The following is a 21279-nucleotide window of genomic DNA, read 5'->3' as shown; positions in this document are numbered from 1 at the left end:
ACAGAAGTGAAGCTGCTTGCTGCAACTGAGAACACTTTGCAGGAAATGATCTGAGCTATAACAATCCCCCAGACCAAACAGAAGTTCACAGTGGGGTCCAGGCAGGAGGAGAATCAAACTGCTGGCTGCCCCTAGCAGTGCTCCTCCTACCTGTCAGTTCCTTGTTTTCAGAAGGGGAGGAGGGAAAGGCAGCAGAGGGAGCTCATCTAGGTTCCCCAGCTGGCACTGGAGGGTGGGGGGCATGAACTGGAGTCCCCAGGATGTGGTTCAGTATACCTGCCCCACCCTCCAGCAGGAGCTGAAAAAAAACCAAACCAAACTCCTTCCATCCCTTTGCCCCATCCCTTTCTGAAAACAGCTTGAGGCTAGCAGGCAGCGCAGACACAAGTTACAAAAGAGACACTGTTTTAAAATGTCTTCATCTAACCCCCCTCGTGCAACAAGGGGGCAGATTTCCACCCAGTTGCTTATTTTTTAAGTGGTCTGCAGGCATGCACTTGTGTTTGGTCACAGCTACAGACCAGTTTCTGTGGCCAGATTGGGCAAAAATCGTCACTCCTGTCTGTGTCCAAGGTTTCTCTAGTGCTTCACTACACCACAGGGGCCAACGAGTCTCTGCCATGGCGCTGCAGCAGCCTGGGGTGTTATGACAACCTTTGAAGGATGGGATGTGGTGCCACGGAAATACTCAAACTGCGTGCAGCCATGATCCACGGGACAGATGGAGACATTTCAAAATAGGAAGCCATAGCCTTGCAAGGTTTCTGCTCCCAGTTGTTTGGAACAGAAGACCTCTTGTATGACTTCACTCATTTCCTGACTATGGAAAAAACTAAGTGCGGGTGGTTCCCGAGGGGCGCCTCGCGTCTGACGTTGAGCGCCCCTGGCTCTTCTCCCTCCTCGCCCCCTCCCCCTCGAGACGGGGCTTGAGCTCGGGCACCGGGAAGCCACCACCAGCCCTCTTCCCGGGCAGCAGGAGCAGCAGAGAGGTGGTCCTACAGATCTGCAAAACAACCGTCCGCTTTTGGGGCTGGGAAATGGATAGCCAGTCAGGCTGTCCTCCCCTCGGACACTGAAGAACCAGCAGCACCGGCGGCGGCAGCGATGGGGTGTGAGGTGAGTGAGGGGGCCGAGGGCAAGCCAGGGGGCTGGGGCGGGCTGTGCTTCCGGCGGGGCCGTGAGGGGGCGGGGGGCGCGGGAAGGGGCCCCCGGCGCTGCGCCCTGCTCTCTTTCAACCTACAAAGGCAGCCCGACTTAGCAAGGTCCTCCTCATCCCCGGCCGAAATGCCGCTGTAGAGCCAGCAAGAGAAGTACGAATCTAGGACTCCCGGTTCCAGATACCTACCTGGCAGGGGAACTCCACGCATCTGGGGCCAGGTCTTCTGGCGCAGTTTGGTACCTGCCGAGGTGTTGGGGCTTAAAGCCCATGATATGGAAATGGGAGGCTCCTCCCCAGCTTGCAGCCCTATGGCTGAGGGCAGGCGAAACTCTGGGGGCATCCAGACCCTGAGCCTCCCGGCTTGGGCCAGCACGTAGGACACCGGGCAAAAGATGCTGGAAATATCTGAAGCCCCAGGTGGGGGTGGAGGATGTTTGTGAGTTGTGGGGCCACTTATGGTCCTGGAGCGAGTCTCGGATTTGGACCTGATTTGGCTTGGATCACAAAAATCATTTACTTAAAAAAAGAAACAAACACAAACTTTTATTAGATTGACTAAGACATTGAGAGAGAAAAAATATGTTTTTTTCTTCATCTGCAGCCATAGGCAGATGAGAGTCTTTGGGTAGATGGGACTGTTTTATTAGACCAACTACATCACTGCAAAAATTGTCCTTTGCAAGCGTTCAGGCACAAACACGCATCCTCAGACGACTGCAAACCAATGCCAGTCCCAGGATAATTGGTGTCCTGGGTGAACTGTGTACCTCGGCTCCCCCCACCTATCACTGTACCTCAGTGCCCAAAAGGTAGGAGTCGTGATTCTAGTGATCTTTCCTCTGAGATCTTTTCAGAGGTCTTTCTCCCCCTGTCCATCCAAACATCTTAAACCAAGGTAGAGCCGTAAATCGCCCAGGGCTGTTATTTAGCATGAAGCTCCATTTGTTTTGTTCTGCATATCATTTTGGTGCCCCCTGCAAACTCTGCCTCTGCCTGAAGAAGCATGTTTGTACCTGCAAGCTTGCAAAAATGATTTTTTCCCCATTATTTAGTTGGTCTAAAAGATACCACGTTTACCCAAAGACCCTTGTCTGCCTGTGCCCTTAAACCAACACAGCTACAACCAACACCCATGTCCACCAACTGCTCTCAGCCCTGTCCCCTTAGCGTTGGCACCCCCTCCCTTCCCGGGGTTTCCGCCAGAACTTTTTGATGGGTCTTGAGATCAAGACATATTCTGCCCCTGCAGCCGCAGAGGAAAGCCCATCCCCATCCTCTCTGGGATCTCAGGTATTTACAACTGTCTGGGATTTCAGCAACTTGACTATTATCAAATTATCCCTCTGACTACTCTTCTCCAGACTAAACAACTACAGCTCCTCATACACCCTGTCTCCTGGGTCCTCAATCATTTTTGCTTCCCTTCAAAATGCCACATTTTATTATAGTGCTGGCTGTGCATTATTGGACCCAGGTACTAGGGAAAGGGCAGATTCTCCCTGTCCCAGTGCTTTGATTCCTTGTGTCTTGATGCCATTCTAGAAGACTTATGTTAGCTAAATGCAGGTTTCTGGGATCAATACAGGGATACCTAGGTGCAATGTAATGGTCTGTGATATAAGTGGGGTTGGAGCTTAATGATCACAATATTTTCTACCCTATAGCACCACAAAACTATAATTTTTGACTCCAAGAAACCACAGATAATGCATAAGGCCATTCTCAAAACCCAGAAAGCATCCCAAGAATAGTACATTAAGTGCTAGGTCTAAGAAGGAACTTCAAATGGTGTTTTCTGGTTCCCAGAATGAAATCTAGACCTATTATATATGGGTCCCCGGGCTCTCTATGTACAGGGAGAGTGCTGGGCACTTAAGAGCCAGCATGCACAGCAGAAAGCTCAGCCTAGGAAATGCGAGAGCCAAGAGTGTGTCATAAATCCTGCCCCGCCCCCCAACACTGATTTACTTCCTTCCATTTTACATTTCTGCCCTGAAGACTTCCCTTGAAGTTTGGGCCCTTTGCCTCATCAAAAACAAAGTAGAGGCAATCTTACTTACCAAATCATTGTAAAGGCCATCCTTTTATCCAATAGTTTCATGCAGTGGCTGAAACATTTACCTGGGATGCAGGACACCCAAGTTCAATGTCCTAGTCTGTCTGGAGGGAGTTCAAACCCCCATTTAGCTGCATGGAGAATATCCTAATCACCAGAGCGAAATCTGTTCCAGGATGGGATGCATATTCTCCATTCCTCCTGCTTAAGGTGTTTCATTTTTCAGAAAAAAAAATTAAGACTCATCATGTTTAGAACAGGGTGGGACAAGCAACTGCACCTTAGTCTATTGGTTAGGTCACTCTTCTTGCAATTGAGGAGATGTGGGTTCCAGTCCCTGCCTCAAAGAAGACAAGTATTTTATCTAATCACTGTTTAATGTTGGAGGAAGGGGAGATACTGCATAAACACATCTCACAATTGTATACTTTATGCATGGATCTTTGCTTATAAAAGTTTAGCTGCATGGATGAAGCAGGAAGTAGAAATGACTCTTCTTGCCTTTGCTTATTTAGTTATTTATAAAAAGAAGTAATAAAGAGTTATGTTTGGGAAGTGGAGTTTACTTCTTTTATTTGTAACCTGAGAAGGTTAGGTCTGGCTTTTACTGCAGAGCTTGGTAAAGGTCTCCATTGTCCAAGTTGGAAGGATTCAGTCTAGAATGATGAGCTGTAATGTATTTTCAGTTCTTCAATAAAATGCAAATTTAAAAAACAAAACACAAAAGCAGAAATTCATAATTGTGGCTGTTTCTCAGATAGCCTAGTGTCTCCTAATCTGTAAAGCTAAAAATGGCATTGGGAACAAATACGCAGTTCTTTTTCCAAAAAAAGAAACTAACCAACCATCTGGGCTGATTTTTTGCATTAGAAAGTGCTAAAGCTTTTTACTTTCCATTATTCCAGCTTAAATTAAACTGCTTGTGGGGGGGGAGGGGTCGGACTTGATGATCTGCTCAGGTCCCTTCCGACCCTACCAACTATGAAAAGTCATCTTTAAAATGAAAGATTCCACCTATGTAGAGGCATCCCAAATGCATAGTATGAGGGTATTTAGGCTATCAGTAGAAATCTAGTGGTGCTATACCGGATACACAGAGCCAGTGGAGTGGCGAGTACCAGTGCCAGGATTTCAGCACCATCTCCTAATCACCTAGAGCAGTGACAACTTACTGGCAGGGGGATGTAAAAGACACCCCTTCCCTATTTGTGTCCCTTGGTAGGATCACTAGTTCAGAACAAGATCTGAATGTCTGCGAGTTTCTTCTCTCAAATCAAATCCTGTGACCATCTGTACATTTGGGGGAGTCCTGCTTTAAACTGGGAAGCAACTGTTGCATTTCTAACAGTTACATGTAGGCCAGCTGCCATACCCCTGTTATGCTACTTGGAATGTAACTGCTGCTGTGCACTCCTGATCAGCAGCTCCCTTTTTGAAACAGCCACAGATGTATGTGTGCCCACAAACCTCTACAACTTCCCTAGGCAGCTTGTTCCATTGTTCTACTGTTCATGAAAATAAGGAAGTTCTTCTCTCTCCAACGCAATATTTAAAATTTGTTTTGGGTGCCATTTATGACTGTCAGCTGAGGTCCTGCTCTCTGTATCCATAAAGAACAGCTGTCCCTTCTCTTCTTTTCAAATATTTGAAATCTTCTGTCATGTCTCCCCCTTAAATCTCTTTCACCAGACTAAACACACCTAGTTTTCTCATCCTTTCTTCATACAGCTTACATTCTGATCCCCTTATCATTTTTGTTGTTTGCCTCTTGGTTTCTCCATATCCTTCTTAGTTACAAAGCCCACTATATTTTAACTTGGGCCTAACTAGCACTGAATAGCAATATCACCTCCGATGTCTTACCTACTATTCTCCTGTTAACGCACCCAAAATTGGAATTGCCTTTTTGATGAATGCTTGTATTTCTGGAAGACAAGGGTCTTTGGATAAATGTGATATCTTTTATTAGACTAACCAAATAGTTGGAAACATTTCTTGCAAGCTTTCGGATACAAACAGCCTTCCTTGGGCATAGGGAAAGTCTGCTGTTGTTTTGTGTTCTCCTGGATGCATTAGAAGCCAATATGCAAAGTGCAGGTCTGTGAAAATGCAAATGCATAGTAGTGAGGATCAGAGGCCAGTAGGAAGTTTGCTTCTGGTTATAAGGTTGGCTAGGTTTGGTGCTTGTTTAAGGATAGGATGGGTGGTTCTGGGAAGATCTCTTTAAGAACTGGGTCGTCTTCTACTATGGGTTGCAGTTGTATGAGAATTTTCCATATAGGTTCCAAGGAAGGATGGTATGTCATAACTAATGGTGTGTGACTCGTGGGGGTTTTCTTTTTGTACTGCAGCAATTCTTCACGGGGCATCCAGGTGGCTCTTTCAAAAGTGTGATCCATCTCTCCGGAGGAGTGTCCTTGTTGAATGAAAGCCCTTTTAAGGTTTGCAAGCTGATGATCATGGGTGTTCTGCTCAGTGCAGATTTGGTGGTATTGGAGGGCTTGGCAGTATATTTCAGCTTTCTTGGTGTGTTTAGCTGTCATTGTATTTCTGGATCATTGTGAGTCTATGATCCACCAAATCCAAAATCCTCCTCAGAAATGATACTACCTAGCTTATCTTCCACTGTATTCATGCACTTGGTTTACTTGCCTAGGTGTAGCACTTTCCATTTGTCATTGTTGAATTTCATTCTGTTGTCTAATGCCAGGTTCTCCAGTCTGTCATGGTTTCTTCCAGCTCTAATTTCATCGACTCACGTGTTTGCAATCCCTTCCAGTTTTGTGCGATTCTTAGACTTGATCAGGAAGCTCTCTAAGTAAGCTAGAGAAATGTAGACTAAAAGGCATCCACCTAACAGTAGTTCTATTTAGTCTACATTTCTCTAGATTATTTATGAGAATGTCATGTGAGACTATTAAAAGTCTTACCAGAGTCCAAGTATATCATGTCAACCACGTTCACTAAATCAGTTATCCTGTCTGTCGCAGAGCTCTCAGGTGCCCTGCATCTGAGAGCAGAAATGACTTGGGAAAGACCTCTGGTGGCAGGAAGGGGGAAGCGCAGCTGCCAGTCACCAGGACTGCACAGGTGCTGGTTGCCCTAGCAACCAGGGAAACCTAGAGACAGGAAGGGGCGGAGCTTAGCCCTTCTTAAGCCCAGGCAGACGGCCAGGAGGGCAGTTCCCCTCTGGCGGCAGAACTCAGCCAGAACAAAGGGGAGAACTCTGACGGTCGGAACATCCCCTGGTTCCTGCTGGGGGTTGATGCGCTTTCTCTCTCTCTCTCTGGTAGGGAGGGATTCGTATTTTTTACTAGAACAGTCTAGCTTTTATGTTGTGGCCCGGGGGCTTTGCATTTTGTGTTTACTGTTTCACCGGAGGACCGGGTGAGGCTATTAGGGGTTGGAGGAGGCCTCATAGGGACTCCACAGTAGCGTGGAGGTTCCTGGCACTGGAGAGGGCACAGCATTGTTTGGGGTGCATGGGCCCCAGCCCCAGAGTTTGGGGGCAGTGAGGAGCCCCAGAGCAAAAGGGGGGGGGCGAGAAGCCCCAACTGAAGGGAGCAGCGAGAAGCCCAGAGTTGGCACGGGCGAGAAGTCCCGAAACGGGCAGTGCGGGACAGGCTGGAGGGTGCCGGTAGGAGCGCGGGCTCTGAGATGAGCTAGAGGGCGCCAGTGAGGGTGCAGGCTGAGGGGTAAGCCAGAGAGCATCCACACAGCGCAGGGAGTAGGACAGACCTGAACAACACCAGATACATCTGTGAGGCTTGGGCTGCTGTATAAAGGGAGGAAAGGAGCCGCAGATAGTGCCTAAGGCACTGAGGCAGAAAATAGGCAGCCTCCCGTTTGATTAAGATCTTTCAATCAAGCAAATAACAGCAAGGCGTGGCAGATGAGAAGGCGGGCGGTTGGCCCTTGACTGGTGTTGCAAGACCACAAATAGACGGTCCCGGGGAGGCACAACTGTCACACTGTCACAGAAGGAAATTAAGTTGGTTTGGATTTGTTCTCACAAATTGTGATCATGCTTTTCATTACCAGGTTTTTACAAGGTAACTGTTTTATAATTTGCTCTAGTAACTTCCCAGATATTAAAGTTGGGTTGATTGGTCTATAATTCCCTGAATTCTCCTTTTCTGCCTCTGGAAATCCCACCTTCAGTTCCCTGGGACCTCTCTGTTACGTATGACTTTGCATGCATCATTGTCAGGGCTCTGAGGTTTCTTCAGCCAGTTTCTTCAGTATTCTGGGAAGAATTTCACTACTCCAACACAACTTAATTCAAGTGTGTCAAGAATTCTCTGATGTGCTGTTCACATATTATCTTGTTCAGCCCTTCCGTTTCTTTGTCTGTATTAATATTGTTAACTGCTTGGTTGCAGTAAGTTTATATTATGAAGACTGAAGCAAATTGTTATTGAGCAACTCTATATTCTTTGTATCACCCATCATGGGATGGGGTCCCTAAGGATGGCCGTGTTACCCCCAAGGCCCCTTGACCGAGCCAGTTCAGCCCAATGGGCACCCTCTAGTCTTTCCCACCACGTCTTGATGTAATTATAAAAATAGGAAGGCTGCCTTGAAGTCCACTTGGACATGGTTCTGATACACCTTCTGAACCCCGTGGGTTCCTGGACTCCTTCTGGGTCCCGTTTCACAATGGACATCTTGGGACACCCCAGCTTTATGAGCTATATGCATGGCACCAAACCCCACCTTTACCACACTCCAAGCCTCGCAGATAGTACTGACACAATGTTCCTCCAAAGCCTTGGTTTCACTCAGCCCATTACAGGGCTCTCTGTGTCCCCCCCCAAACACCGCGCCCTCACCGGCACCAAGGCCTATGCCCCCTGGAACACCACGCCCTCGCCAGCACCGGGGCCCCCACAGTAGTGAGCCCCAGTGAAGCTTCCTCCTTCCCTAATAGGCTCACCCAAACCACTGGTGTTCTAAACAAAAGAAAAAAATGCAAGCCCCTAGGCTATACCATAACTCATACTGCATAAGGTGTGCTCTACCCCTTAACATTACCAGGAGCAGAACTTAAAGTCAGGTCTCTTTCCTTTGCTTCCTCTAGGAGAGCTCCTTCCCCCTTGGCTGCTGGCAGAGAACTACCTTCCCTAGTTCCAGCCTGGGGTTTATATGGGCCCAGGGCCCTGCCCCTTCTGGTCAGCTGACCAGGTGCAGGTGCAGGCTAATTTGCTCACTAGCCTGTTGCCCTGGTAACCTGTACCTGGGCTTCTGCCTGCTTCTTTGCCTCTCCCCAGGCAGTTTCTGCTCTTCTAGGATTAGGGCACCTTAGTGCCCTGCGACATCACCCATTAATTGATTTGTGATGTGTATTCTTCAATGCATCAGTTAGAAAGTGAGCAGCCCAGTTTCAGTCTCTATATAACTTCATACAGAGTTATAAGGTGTAGCCCCAAACACAGTGCACTGTGATAGTCTAATTTTGGCAAAATAAATATATCATCAAAAGCAAGCAGTGGAAGTGGACCAATGAAAATGTTTTGAAGAAAAATGGCATTACCATGCCTTAGGGAAGTTGGACTTCAGGTGTCATATTTCTGGGTCTGTGGGCCATTTTCTAAAGCCACTTTCTTTAATGGGTAGATTTTTTTTCTAGACTACCTCTTCCATGATGTACCAATATGTGAGGATGCATCCTTTCCCTTCATGAAGAAAGGAGTCAGACAACCTAGACCACAGTAGAAAACATAAGAGTAAGACCCCAAAGTCACAAATTTAATGGGGCATCGCAGTGGCATTTTCAATGGAAATAATAAGGTTTTCATTGTAAATGCATTAGTTCTCAATATTTTGCCAAAATAAAGTGTGGGAGGGGAGGGCTGGGGAGGGGGGGGCAGAAAGGATAGGGGGAAATTAGTCATTTTCAAGCTATCTCTACAAGTAACTAATAGTTATTGCTCATAAATATCATATCTTTGATTCATCATATTTTGATCTCTGCCACCTGCTCCAGTTATTTCCCTGACCCTACCATCATTACCTTAGTCTCATTTTGAGATTCGAGAAGATAAAGAAGAGGGTGCTCACAATGTTTTGGATTTTTTTTATCTAGGATTCTCTTGTGACATCAAGGAATGTTGTGAATCCCGTCTAGAAAGTCATCTAGTACTACATCAGTGTACTTGCTACATCAGAACTTCTTTTGAGGAGTAGTATCTGACTGAGTTGGGGTGGAAAAAAAGGCTTTTGAACCAAGACCTTTTGGATGTTGGTTCATTCTGTAAGTACTGGATTCCACCACCCAGAACTATGAAGCTATAGTTATCTGCTCTTCTGTGAGCCAACCAGTTGTCACAAGGCTGATAAAATTATTTTTTGGGTTGGGATCCCACGGTTAATGTTATCATACCAAGGCATGACCATGTGCCAGTTGATAGAGTAAGTATGCACCCTTCAAAGGGTCTACTCGGTTAAGCTTTGGTCAATCTAACCCTGCTGGATGGGCTAGAAGAGAAGTTCAATTGGGCACTAAAGGGGCTGTTATGGAACTTCACAACTGGGGAGCCCCAGAATTGGGACAGATTCATATTTTGCCTGTTGTTTGCAATCTCAGAAGTTGCACAATTATCAACAAATTTTCTCTATTTAAGCTGTTGTTTGTAACTCTGCCCCAAGGAATACAAACCTCCTATAAGCAAGTTGACAAATGCATCATGCAAAAGTCTAGAATGTGATCAAGTATGTTCTCTAGTGTCCGAAGACTAGATTTAATTGGGGTTTTCACCTAGGAAGATCTCCAAGCCACACAGCAATCCCAGGAGCAAAACTATATAAAAATGCTCATTTCAGGATTGTCTACCCAGTGATAGGGTCTTATTGCTGTTCCTCTCTATTGAAAATTAACTTTTGGCCAAACTACCGGGTCCCTTGGAGGTCATGTGGTGAAGGTAGGAGGTAAGTTATGAGGTGTACTTGGCAGGGGAATGACAGACATTTCAGCCCTTTTCATGTCAACCTCCTGAAGCCCTGGAGCACTCTGGAAATGTAGACTATCTCCACCCTTTCCCTCAGACCCAGGGTAAAGTTCTCAGGATGGTGCCCTGCACCCAGATAGTGGGGTAACCTTTGGGGGAAGCAGGGTACGCGGTCCAGAGGGGGTACTCCTGAAGCATCTGAGAGAAATAGTGAAGATGGGTGCATTAACCCAGGACCTTCTGAGATTCCTTCTGAGTTTAGGGAGATGGGACCACTTGCTGGTGGGTTTGTGCACACTGTCATCCCTTGGCTTAATCCTTTTTGTTTGAGAATAAAACCAGGCAGAGATATAGCAGAACAGAGCCAGAGTATGGCTGATACCTTGTCTCCGACTGGGAAACCAGAGCCTGGATTACACATGAATTTGGAGAGCATCCTCAGTGGTAGGCATTGAAAAAACCCAGACAAACAAGAACAAAAAACCTAAACATGTATTAAATAGTGGCTGCCTTTTATTTCCTTTCCTGCCCTGTTCAGCCATACAGGCTGAATATGTGGTTTGGCTTTGGATCTCAAGGAGGGATAGTGTATTAATCAGGTGTATTGAAAAACAGCTGCTTCTGAAGCTACTTCTCACATTTCCCAGCTGGCCTTTGAGATTTTTCCTACATCTCTCCAGAGAACACTTTGTATTCTTCACTATCTCTTCAAGAATACTGCCCATCCTCTGGTTTCCTTTTGTTTTTATAAATGTTCTGCTCTTATTGTTCTCACTGCAGCTGTGCTTCCTTGTTTGCTCCTGAAACACAGGCAATTACCTTGAGGTCAAACTTTAAGGAGCAAGGCTTTTTTGTTTAACTTTACCAAATGTTCCCCACCCTTCATTAATTTAGTGTTCCCAAGATGTTGGTTTTCAACTGGAAAGACATATCTTTCAATGACAGTAAATGCAGGAGTAGGCATATGCCCCCAACAGAAATACCGCTGGTCTTTTGGGGATTGTTGAGGAGATCACTCTGAGATCTGCACATCTGACTGCAGATGTGGCAAATACCTATGGGAGGAAGAAGCTGGTCCTGGTAATGTCAGGTCCCAGATCTTTCCCTTTGTCTCTCTTGTCTATCTGTCTCCACAGCTGGCTCTACTATGTGTTAGTTGGTAGTTACTGATACCCCTGTATCACTCATAACACTGATACCTCGGATATATTTGTAAGAATGAGAAAGCCAGGCTGTACATAAAGGTGGCACTTCTTCCTAAACCCAGGACTCAAAAACTGTTGGTTATTTTAATGTTCTGAAGCATTTGGTAAAAAATATATATGCAGTTATTGCATCTCAATTGTAAAATATGCCTAAAATATCCCAAAACTGCAAAATCCTTCTGATTGCTTGTAACCGTGGTTTCTAAGGCAGCAAATGCCAATGCTCTGAATCCACTTAAAAATTAGGCCTAGTTTCACAGGCACCTATGGTTATGTTTTTCATAAGGAAATGATAATGTATTTATATACTGTATGTGCAAAGCTTTTGTATATAAAATGGACATCCTGTTTGAATTTTTTTTCTCTAAAGGTGGAACTTTGTGTATCAAAAGCACCCACTGATTTATCCTTTTTTCAGCTTCAGTCAGGTCTGTGTGGGGTAACAGAGCCTTTATTTTATGTTGACTGCTGTCTGTAAATGTATGTTCCATTTCCACTCGAAAGCACTGTGGATCCATAGGCTGAGCATTAATTACTGGAAACAATAGTGTTATTAAGACCTAATTCTATGTACCTTCTTGTTTCTTCAGATAAATGGGCAATTTGATTCTCATAAGACTTTACAAGCTTTGGTGTGGTATGCTGCTGTTACATTACTCTGCAGGGCGCATGGTAAGACAACTGTAATTTCTTCTTGTATATATACAGGTTTTGAGCTAGTCTCCAATTCCTGAGGCTCTACTTAGCAAAATAAAGTGAGAAGGATACCACTGAGTCTCCTGTGAATTAGTCTGTTTCTCTTTCTGCATGTCAATTCTTCATGGAGTTGAACTTTTTCTCTTCCCTCTCCCTTGCTGATCACGAAAATGACGTAATACAGCTCTGTCTTGGATCTTTTTCCATTCTCTTATTAGGCAGCAAAAGTCAAATCACTTTCCATGCAAGATATACAGAATTTAATAAAGTTGAAGGAGGTATACACAGATAATGGCAAGGAAACTTTGCCTGTTTCATTGTGTTGATAAAGGTGGAAGGGAAAGTCCTCAGCTGGTGTAAACCAAGATACTGTAGCTCAGTTGAAGTCAGTAGAATGCAATCATTGTATGGCTTCTGGTAAATCTAAAAAGTCAGAAAGTGATCAAAGATGATTTTTGTGTATTTCATGAATTGCTTTATATCATTACAGTGGATATAGAGACAAAAATGAACCAAAAGGCAGAGGTGGGCAGCAATGCAACCTTGAGATGTGTCCTGAGGAAGCCACATGACATCATACAAGTTACATGGCAGAAGAAAACAAGCCCATCCCCTGAAAATGTGGCTACTTACCAGAAAAATTCTTCAAAGGTTCAAAACCCATACCGGGGGCGATTAGACATTACAGGCACATCACTGGATGATACAGCCATCACTTTTTGGGGAGTTAGAATCCAGGACAATGGATGCTATAAGTGCCTCTTTAACACCTTTCCAGCTGGATCCTTTGGAAAGGAAACTTGCTTGACTGTTTATGGTGAGGTTCTTTCTGGGGACATAACTGTATAAGTAAAGGGGAGACAATCTATTTTCTATCTGCAGCTTTTCCTCAGAGCATTAAGAACTCCAGGCGGAGAAGCCTTCTGACAGCAGTGCCCTCTCAGCATCAGCTGGATGCAATACCCTGTCATTGCTCAGTAGCATAATGTGGGGTGTGTAAGTGGGTACAGGTCCAAGGCACCACTTAAGAGAAGGTATGCCAGAACAGTGCAGGAGGGAAGGAAGCATGGCCTTGCCAGGGCTGCTGCTTGCTTCACTCTGATTGCCCTTTCTCACTCCAGGAGCAGACGGCATAGGTGTTGTATGTAATAGAGTTCAGGCGTATTTTTTCCATATTACACATTGGTCAAAATTTCTGCTTTGGCTTCTTGCAGAACCAAATTATTGCACACAGGAAATGAACATCCTGATTTTGGTGCCATGTGCATAGCAGTTCCTTTGGGGGACAGACTTGGCCAGGCACAACTAGGACTTGAACAGTAAGAGTGCTCTTCCTGCAATTTCATTTCAGTGCCAGGTATAACTGCTGCAGTATGTGTGGCCTCATTGCCACAGCACTCCTGGCAGCAGATCAGAGCACAGACCATAGACAGGTTTACCCTCTCAGTAGAAACTCTTAAACCTTATAGTCTGATAAATTCAAGTCTTCCAAGGCTGGTCACTTCAGTAGATGGGAATAGGGACTCAATTGTGGTGAGAATTTGGGGTAGAAGGATATGTTTCTGTCTCTTCATTGTGGGCCTGCACTTCTTGTTATTGGTTTAATTGACATTGCATCTGATCAACAGCTTCCTCTGCTGACATGTTGTTTGTTTGTGTTTCAGAACCACTCAGGATATCTGTCAGCTACAGCCTCTCTGAAGGTCATCTGATGGCCAACTGTTCTGCTAGTGGCTGGCCTCGTCCTACTATCACTTGGCTTGGGCTAGAAAATCAGAATAAGAAGACAGAAGAGGAAGTCAGTGACCTGAATGGAACAGTGCTTGTTACTAGTCACCTCTATATCAACAACTCTGAAAGCCTAGTTGGGCAAAATCTCACCTGCAGAGCAAGTTCCATGGATGAAGACAAAATCTCATCTGTGAAAGTGGAAGGTCAGTGTGTGATACGTGCAATCAGATGTTAGCTTCCTCTTTGCTGCAGCCTTTTCCATTAACATATTTTCAGTCCTCAGTTTTGGGTGGGTTAACATGTATCTGAAAAAGGGAGAATAGTGTCTGTGCACATGCATGCTGTGCCTGGAGAATGAGAGTGAGTGGGGATCCTGCTTTGGATTCAGTAGCCGTGTCTACACAAGATGCTTTACTGTCCAGTAGGCTAATCTACTGCACAGCAAAGCGTTACCAGCTACACATGTAGGCTCTTACTGTGCAGTAAATTTAGCATGTGTAGATGCGCCCAGTACATCTTAAGGCATGGCAGTATCCCACACTCCTCTCAGGAAGAGAGACCTATGAGACCACATGTGTTTTATAGCAAGCTGAACCAGTGTACCAGGGAGAGGTAACTAGTAGCACCTGGTTTAAATTGTGGGTCCAGCTCGCTAATATCACAGCCTGATTGTCATTTTTGTGCCCAGATCGTGGCACCCCTTCCCCCCTCCCACTGCCCTGATTTGCTCAGGGGCAGGTTTGGGGCCAGGTTTAATTGCAGCAGCAGAGGCCTTACTCCCAAGGCCTCTGATCACTGTGGAAAAGCCCATGCCCCTCCTTAGCCCTCCACCTCACTGGAAGAGGCAGAAATGGCAGTAGTAGCTGTCTGCCTCATGTTTCTGAGGGGCAGGGAGGAAATTCCCTTTTCAAAATGCCTCTCTTCTCTGCCAGGCTTCCAGCCAATCAGCAGAGAGTCTGACACTGAACTCAGTGTCAGCCAATCAATAGTGATCATGAGCTCATGGCCTTGGAAGCTGCTGACTGCATTAAGCAGAAAGCACTGATGCTGGATAAGGGAGGATCTGTTTGCTCCTCTGGGTGGGAAAAATGGAGCACAGGGGGTCGGGGGCACCTGGGGGCTGCCTTGGCAGACAGCCCAGGCACCGGGTAGGGGAGGGGCTTTTTGGTCCTGTGTGCATGTGTTCTCTCCCTCCCCCCTCTTCCAACCAGCCCCCAGCACCCCAGTTTTCCTACCAGAGGAGCAAACAGCCTCTCCACTATCTGGTGCCAGGGCAGCCCCCAGGTACCCCCAGTCCTCTTTGCCCCAGTTTTCCCATCTGGAGGATCAAACAGCCCTCCTCTACCCCTCCCCAAGCTCTCTCCTTCCTCTGTCCCTTTTGCAACCCCTTCCCACCTCCCCTGGGCTGCTAGGCTTTTACTCCTGACAAGGGAATGCTTTCCCCAGCCTGTAGCAGCCATCTTATTGCAATGAAATACCATGATATGGTTACTTGCTGGGGAACTCCTCAGCAAGTCACATAATTGTAGCATTTTTCTGCAAATTACATTTTTTGTGCAAATCACTTAACCTCAGAGGGGGACTCCAATCCACCCACCTCACCCCCCAGGGCTGGCTAGACAATCCCCAAAACAAGTTCCCTACCCTCCCTTCCCCACCTTCCATTCCAAAGACAGTGCAAAGTACAGCTGCATCAGCTCAGCCCTGCTCTCTGGCTGTGCTGACAGACATTAATGAAGGCTCTCCATTTTGGTTCACCTTCATCTGAACCCTTATATAATGAGGTCTTAGGATGTCACACAATCAGTCATTTTTAAGTGCTCTGCAGCCATGCAGTTCTGTCAGTGCCTAGCTGTAGAGCACATTCAGTGGCCAATCACACAACAAGCTGTCACGTCTGTCCACACCACTGTCATGTCTGTCGGCATTCATCTAATTTTTTTAAGTTCTTTTTGTCTATCCCAATAGCTTTGTTTGGGTTTTGTTTTCTACAGGGAAATGGTCACATTCAGTTCCTGTAGCAGTTTCAGTAGTGTGTGTTGTCATACTTCTGGTCGTGATTCTGATAGTGGTGTGCTGGAGGAGACACAAGACAAAGCAAAGTGGTGAGTGATTAGGCTAAGTGAAAATCAAGAGAATGTCTTTGTGACTCTAATTTTATTGATTACTTTAAAAAACAGGGGCTGGCAGGGAGCATGGGGCCAGGAGACAACTGTCTCCTGGTTGGGGCTGGGAGATTGCTCCCTGCCTCTGGGACTTGCTTGCTCAGGGTGGGTTCTGTTGGCAGATCCCAGGTGGGGACTGTGAAAGAACAGGGTGCCTCCCCCAGCTCCGAGCTCAAGGTCTCCAAGAATAAGGTCTCCGTGCTACAGCGGGAGCTGGTGGCGTGCACCCAGCCCACTTTAACATGCTGCCAGGTGACATGGATTGGGGAATCACACCTGCCAGAGCAATATATGAGACTGGGCAGAGGGCTGGGAGGAGAAGAGGAAAATCAGAAGTCAGCAGGTGGAGTAACACATGGCTGCATCCCGCCCGAGACTAAAAAAACTCCGGGAAAATGAGAAGCCGGTAAGTTCAAGGGCACAGGAGGGGGAACCCTCATCCATGGAGGGGGAGAGTGTAGAAAGAAGAATACAGGTACTCTCTCCCTCAATTTCACTTTGTTGGGTTAATTGAACACCGGCACTTGCTAATGAAGGCAGAGAAGCCGGCAATGCAGATCAGAGAGAATGGGTGCCATGGGGTTTGCTTCGGACCCAACCCGGTCCCCTCTGGGTTTTGTTTTACTTTCTCTCCCTCGGAGAAATGGCAAGAGGTGCTCCTCCGGCATCTTATTGGCTCTGAGAGGGACGAGGACCTACCAGGAAGAGGGAGTAAGAAGCAGATGCTCCCACTCAAGGTATCTCTTGCCCTAATTGCCTGCCTCTCAAACAATCAAGCTGGGCGAGGCAGCAATATAAGTAAAGAAGAGACCCAATAAGCCCCAGCAGAGAAGGTTCAGTTGTTCGAGGGAAGATAGGATGAGTAAAGGCGCTGGCTAGACCCAGACAAACTCAGAAGGAGACCCTGTTGGCCAAATAAAATCTCTTTTCATTTCTTCAGTTAACTTGATGCCTTTTCTTTTCACCAGGACAGAGGTCATAAGACACATCAGTAGCTGGTAGCGACCGAGTGGTGGTACCAGCCTCTCCCTCTCTCCCCCTTTCCTTACATCTTCAAGAACCAGCAAAACCAGAAAATTTATGGCAGGTGGGAACAAGGGAGAGAGAGAGAGGTGGGGAGCCACCCCAAAGCAGCTATGCACGGGGAAATGACCTGCGAACAGCTATTGGGTGTGAAGACATGCCCCTTTTCCCAGTAACAACCCGACAGGGACAATGTCTCCCTGCCCTGGCAGCAGGGAGCTCCCAGCCCTGACTCCCCAGTTGGAGGCAAGGGGCTTGGAAAGTGCTCCAGGGGAGGGGCAGGTCCCAGCCCCCTACCATGATCCTCTAGTGAGGCAGCTTGCACTGAGCCCCTGCCTTGGCAGGGATTCCCTGCCCAGCCAGAGGGTTGCTGCTAGGTGCCCTATTGGCAGACTGGGGCAGGGGCTGGGACCTGCCCCTCCCACACAGCTCTTTCCAAGCTCATGCCTTGATAGCCCAATCATGGTACAGGACTGGGACCTGCCCCAGACTGGGATGGTTTGGAGACAGTCCCAGGCTGTGTGAGGAAATCTCCATATGCACCCCATTTGACAGAAGGTAAGGAAGAAAGGAATAAGGGTAAATAAGTGGGAAAAGAAAACCAATCCATGAGATTAGGGGTGACACTAACTACCTAAGTTCAGGGTTTAGACCAAGGGTGGGCAAAATATGACCATTCTATCCAGCCTGCAGGGTCCCTAAAAAATTTAGAACATTAATATTTATCTGTCCTTGGTTCCTGTCAAAAATGACAGGAGCCAGGGGCAGTAGGACCCAGGGGAAGTTCCGGTGTGCTCCTGCAACAGCAGGGCCCACCTGGTCCCGCCACCCCAGCTGGAAGCCCTAGCAGCGGCTTCTGGCCTGGGACCATGTGGCTGGAAACTCAGGTAAAGGAGAGGGGGGGAAAGGCAGGGGAGGAGCTGGTGCTGAGCATGGAGAAAAGCATCCCCTCATCACAGGGTGCTGAGGCTGTGCCACAATGGCAGCAGGTGTTCGGCATGGAGGAAAGCGGTGCCCACGCTTGCCATGCTGGACAGTATTTGCTGCTGCTGCCCGCCCGCAGCTCGTGTGCTGAGCAACATAGGGACAGCAGCAGCAAACACTGCCTGGCATGGCAAGTGGGGGGGCTGCTTTCCAGCTAAGTCCCAATGGGCGAGGCTGGAGCTGGCTCAGGGCCCAGGCTGGCAGCAGGGGGTGGGTTAGAAGCTGGTGCTGAGTGCAGGAAATGCTCCCCCTCGACCACCACGTGGCTGGCACCCTGTGCTGTAGCTGCTTGCAGCCCACCTGGGGCTGCCTGTGCCTGCTCAGGACAGACCCGTGTGAACTGCGAGCATCTTCAGTAGGGAAAGCTGGCCACAGGGCAAGGGAAGGGCTGCTTTTCCTCCATGCTCAGCACCAGCTCCTTCCCTGCTGGCAGGCAGGGGGTCGGGGCTGTGCACTGCCTCCCACCTGTACCACAGGGCTAGGGGGCACTAGGAGTGAGCGGGAGCCAGCAGGAGCATGGGGCCCACACCCAAGGCCAGTGCTGGTGGAGCCAAGAGCAGGGCAGCAGGACTAAAGAGTTCTGGCTGGCAGGGGCTCTGTGGAGCCAGGCCAGCTCCCCCCTCTCCCTGCTGGTGCAACCCAGCCGGGCTCCACAGACCCCTGCCAACCTGCACCTCACCCTGGGCTCCACCGGTGCTAGCCAAGACATTGGGATATTGGTCCCAAAATGGTGACCAAGGAGCAGGGCTCCTTTCAAGGGGCAGGGCTACCTATGCAGCCCTCGACAGCTTGCCAAAACTGGGTAAACGGCCCTTCGCCCAAAATAATTGCCTGCCCCAGTTTAGCGAGACTCAGTGTAAGCAGCAATGGTATATGTTTCCTCATTAGCCCTGTCTAATCAGAATGCTTTTTGGGATCAGGAGAGTGCAGGCCTAATAGTGATAAGGTGGATCCCAGCTGACACTGGGCTGACAGATGTAATTGTAAAGCTTGCTGCACTCAGACTATTTTTTCCTGATTTCTCCCATTTTAGTGAGCCACAGATAGACAGTGTTTAAGAAGGAATGGCAACTATGTTTTGATAGGAAAGACTACATTTCAATTATTCCAAATGGAAATATTTCCTCCCATTTATGTAGTATCTTTCAGTTCTATCTTGTGCCGTATATCTAATATATGATTTTTGCCAGGTGCCTTGCAGGCCTCCTTTTTTTAATTCTATTAATTTGCTTGATCCATTTGTACCATTGTTAGTTTTTGCCTTTTTATTTTTTCAAACAGATTTTATAGTGCAATGATTTGGACTTTTATTACACATAACAGCTTTCGGCAAAGGTTTCTGTGCACTAATACCTCACCCAAGATAGTTTTAATAACCCTGTGGTATTCCCCTATGTGAGGGCCAAATTAGGGGAATATGTGTACTAATAGCCATCAGTTTCTTAGAAGACTTCTCTAATTACTTAATTTTGCAGAACTGTTTCATTCTAATCATTCTCTTTCACTTTCCGCCATCTGGTTTCTTTCTTGATTTTAACCCACTTACTGAAAATTGCTAAAGCCTCATTGTCTTGTATATGATTTTTTTTCTACCTAGCAAACTTAATCTTGTCTCATGCCAAGAATAGCTATAAAACCACAATAATTTTTATCATTGTGTTCAGACTATAATTACATTTTAAGCAAAATTTTTATGAGGAGGTCTTGTTGGGACTTACACCATCCCTTGTTCTCTCTTGTTCTGTTTTCCTCCCACCAAACCTATTGTCATTCCATTTAAAGCTGATGTTCCAAAAATGTGTCCATCTGATTGCTTTTGCAATCTGCTAACGTGTTTTCAAGGCTGAGACAGAGAGGGTTACTAAGGAAAAACATGTCTTCTGTGGAGGCTATTCAGGCTACTGCCTTATTGTTCTTAGATTGTGCTGGAATATACAACAGTGTTTAATTCTGTATCTCTGAACCTACTTGTTTGGCAGTAAAACAAGGAACTAATTGACATCAGGCTGCTTACCTCAGAAAAATCTGCTTGCTGTGTCCAATCAGCAGTTTGATGGAGAGTGAAGGACAACAGTTTTATTTTATGTTCTGCATTAAAAAAATGTTATTCTTTTTCTACATTAGAATAAAAACAAAGCCCTTCAAATCTTTTTTCTTGAAAATGCAGTTTTCTGACTGACATCTGAGCTATTCACTCTTATCTATCCTTCAGGATTGTCAGGAGCTTGGTCTAGGGAACTGGTTATATCAAAGCAGAGTTTCAAACCAGATGACTCTCAATCAAGCAGAGGAACAAAGACTAAATATCCACACCTCCCCATTCTAGGGCACTAGTCTTGTCACCAGGCTATAGATAGTATGTATGCATCCACCTGTGCGTAGAGAATGTATACACGTGCATTCATCTGTGTGTACATCAGAGAAAGAATATGTCAAAAGCTCCTGCCAGATGTGCAGATAAAGGCACGATGGGGCCTGATGCCTGATTCACACAATTGCACTTTCTGCCATGTCACACATGCATGGCAGGAAGCATAATTGTGGGATCAAGTATCAGATCCCATCACACCTTATTGCTGGTGCAGGAAGAGCCCAGCATCATAATCCCAAGCTCCCCCTGTACCTGCAAGTAGCAAGGTCCCATGCATGGGAGCCCCATCAGCTGCTGGTTAATGATGCCTTAAGTGTAACATGACACAGGCCTCAGAAAACCTTCCTGAAGAAAACATTAAAAAAGGTTGTCTCTGTTAAATTTTTCAGATTGGATGAAATAGCATAGTCTGCTGAAATGTCCTGACCAATACTAATTTCCAGCTTTAATGCTAGAATACTTAAAAGCTTGAAGCTTCATGCTTGACTAAGCTTCATGCTTGACCAAACTACTTACAAGCTAGTTACTTCATCCTAGTGATGTGTTGAGTTGATGCCAATGTACTTTTTGCATCCCTGAAACCTGTACCTTCTCTGCTGCTGAATTTACATTCCTTAATGATGGTTTGAATAAGTCAGTTTTGATAAAAAGCATTAGCTTGATAATATTAGAATCACAGAATCATAGAATCAATGAGTGGGAAGGGACCTAGACAGATCATTGAGTCTGACCCCCTGCCATGGGCAGGAGTGAACACTGTGGGTGGGAGGGGTCATAAGACCCCAGCCAGGTGCCTATCCAGTCTCTTCTTGAAGATTTCCAGGGAAGGTGAGAGCACCACCTCTCTGGGGAGCCTATTCCAGGCTCTGGCCACCCTTACAGCCGAGTAGTTCTTCCTAATATCTAACCTGAACCTATCCTCCCTCAGCTTGTGGCCATTGT

General features: G+C 46.6%; 1 protein-coding gene across 3 annotated transcripts in view; it reads left to right on the top strand.

Moving 5' to 3' along the window:
* Nucleotides 1-1095: 1095 nt before the first annotated feature.
* The window catches only part of LOC109303535 (OX-2 membrane glycoprotein-like), an 83074-nt gene continuing 62890 nt past the window's right edge, over nt 1096-21279 (top strand). For all 3 annotated transcript variants that reach the window (XM_019525745.1, XM_019525746.1, XM_019525748.1), the window contains exons 1-6: nt 1096-1109; nt 6208-6214; nt 11958-12039; nt 12554-12880; nt 13728-13997; nt 15789-15899. In XM_019525745.1, coding sequence (XP_019381290.1) covers nt 1105-1109; nt 6208-6214; nt 11958-12039; nt 12554-12880; nt 13728-13997; nt 15789-15899 — 802 coding nt within the window. In that variant the 5' untranslated portion in view covers nt 1096-1104. The remainder of the gene's footprint in view (nt 1110-6207; nt 6215-11957; nt 12040-12553; nt 12881-13727; nt 13998-15788; nt 15900-21279) is intronic.

The sequence above is a fragment of the Gavialis gangeticus genome, unplaced genomic scaffold, assembly GCF_001723915.1.
Source record: "Gavialis gangeticus isolate Ggan-Ray unplaced genomic scaffold, GavGan_comp1, whole genome shotgun sequence".
Taxonomy (NCBI): domain Eukaryota; kingdom Metazoa; phylum Chordata; order Crocodylia; family Gavialidae; genus Gavialis; species Gavialis gangeticus.
This window is presented reverse-complemented; position numbering and strand designations above follow the sequence as displayed.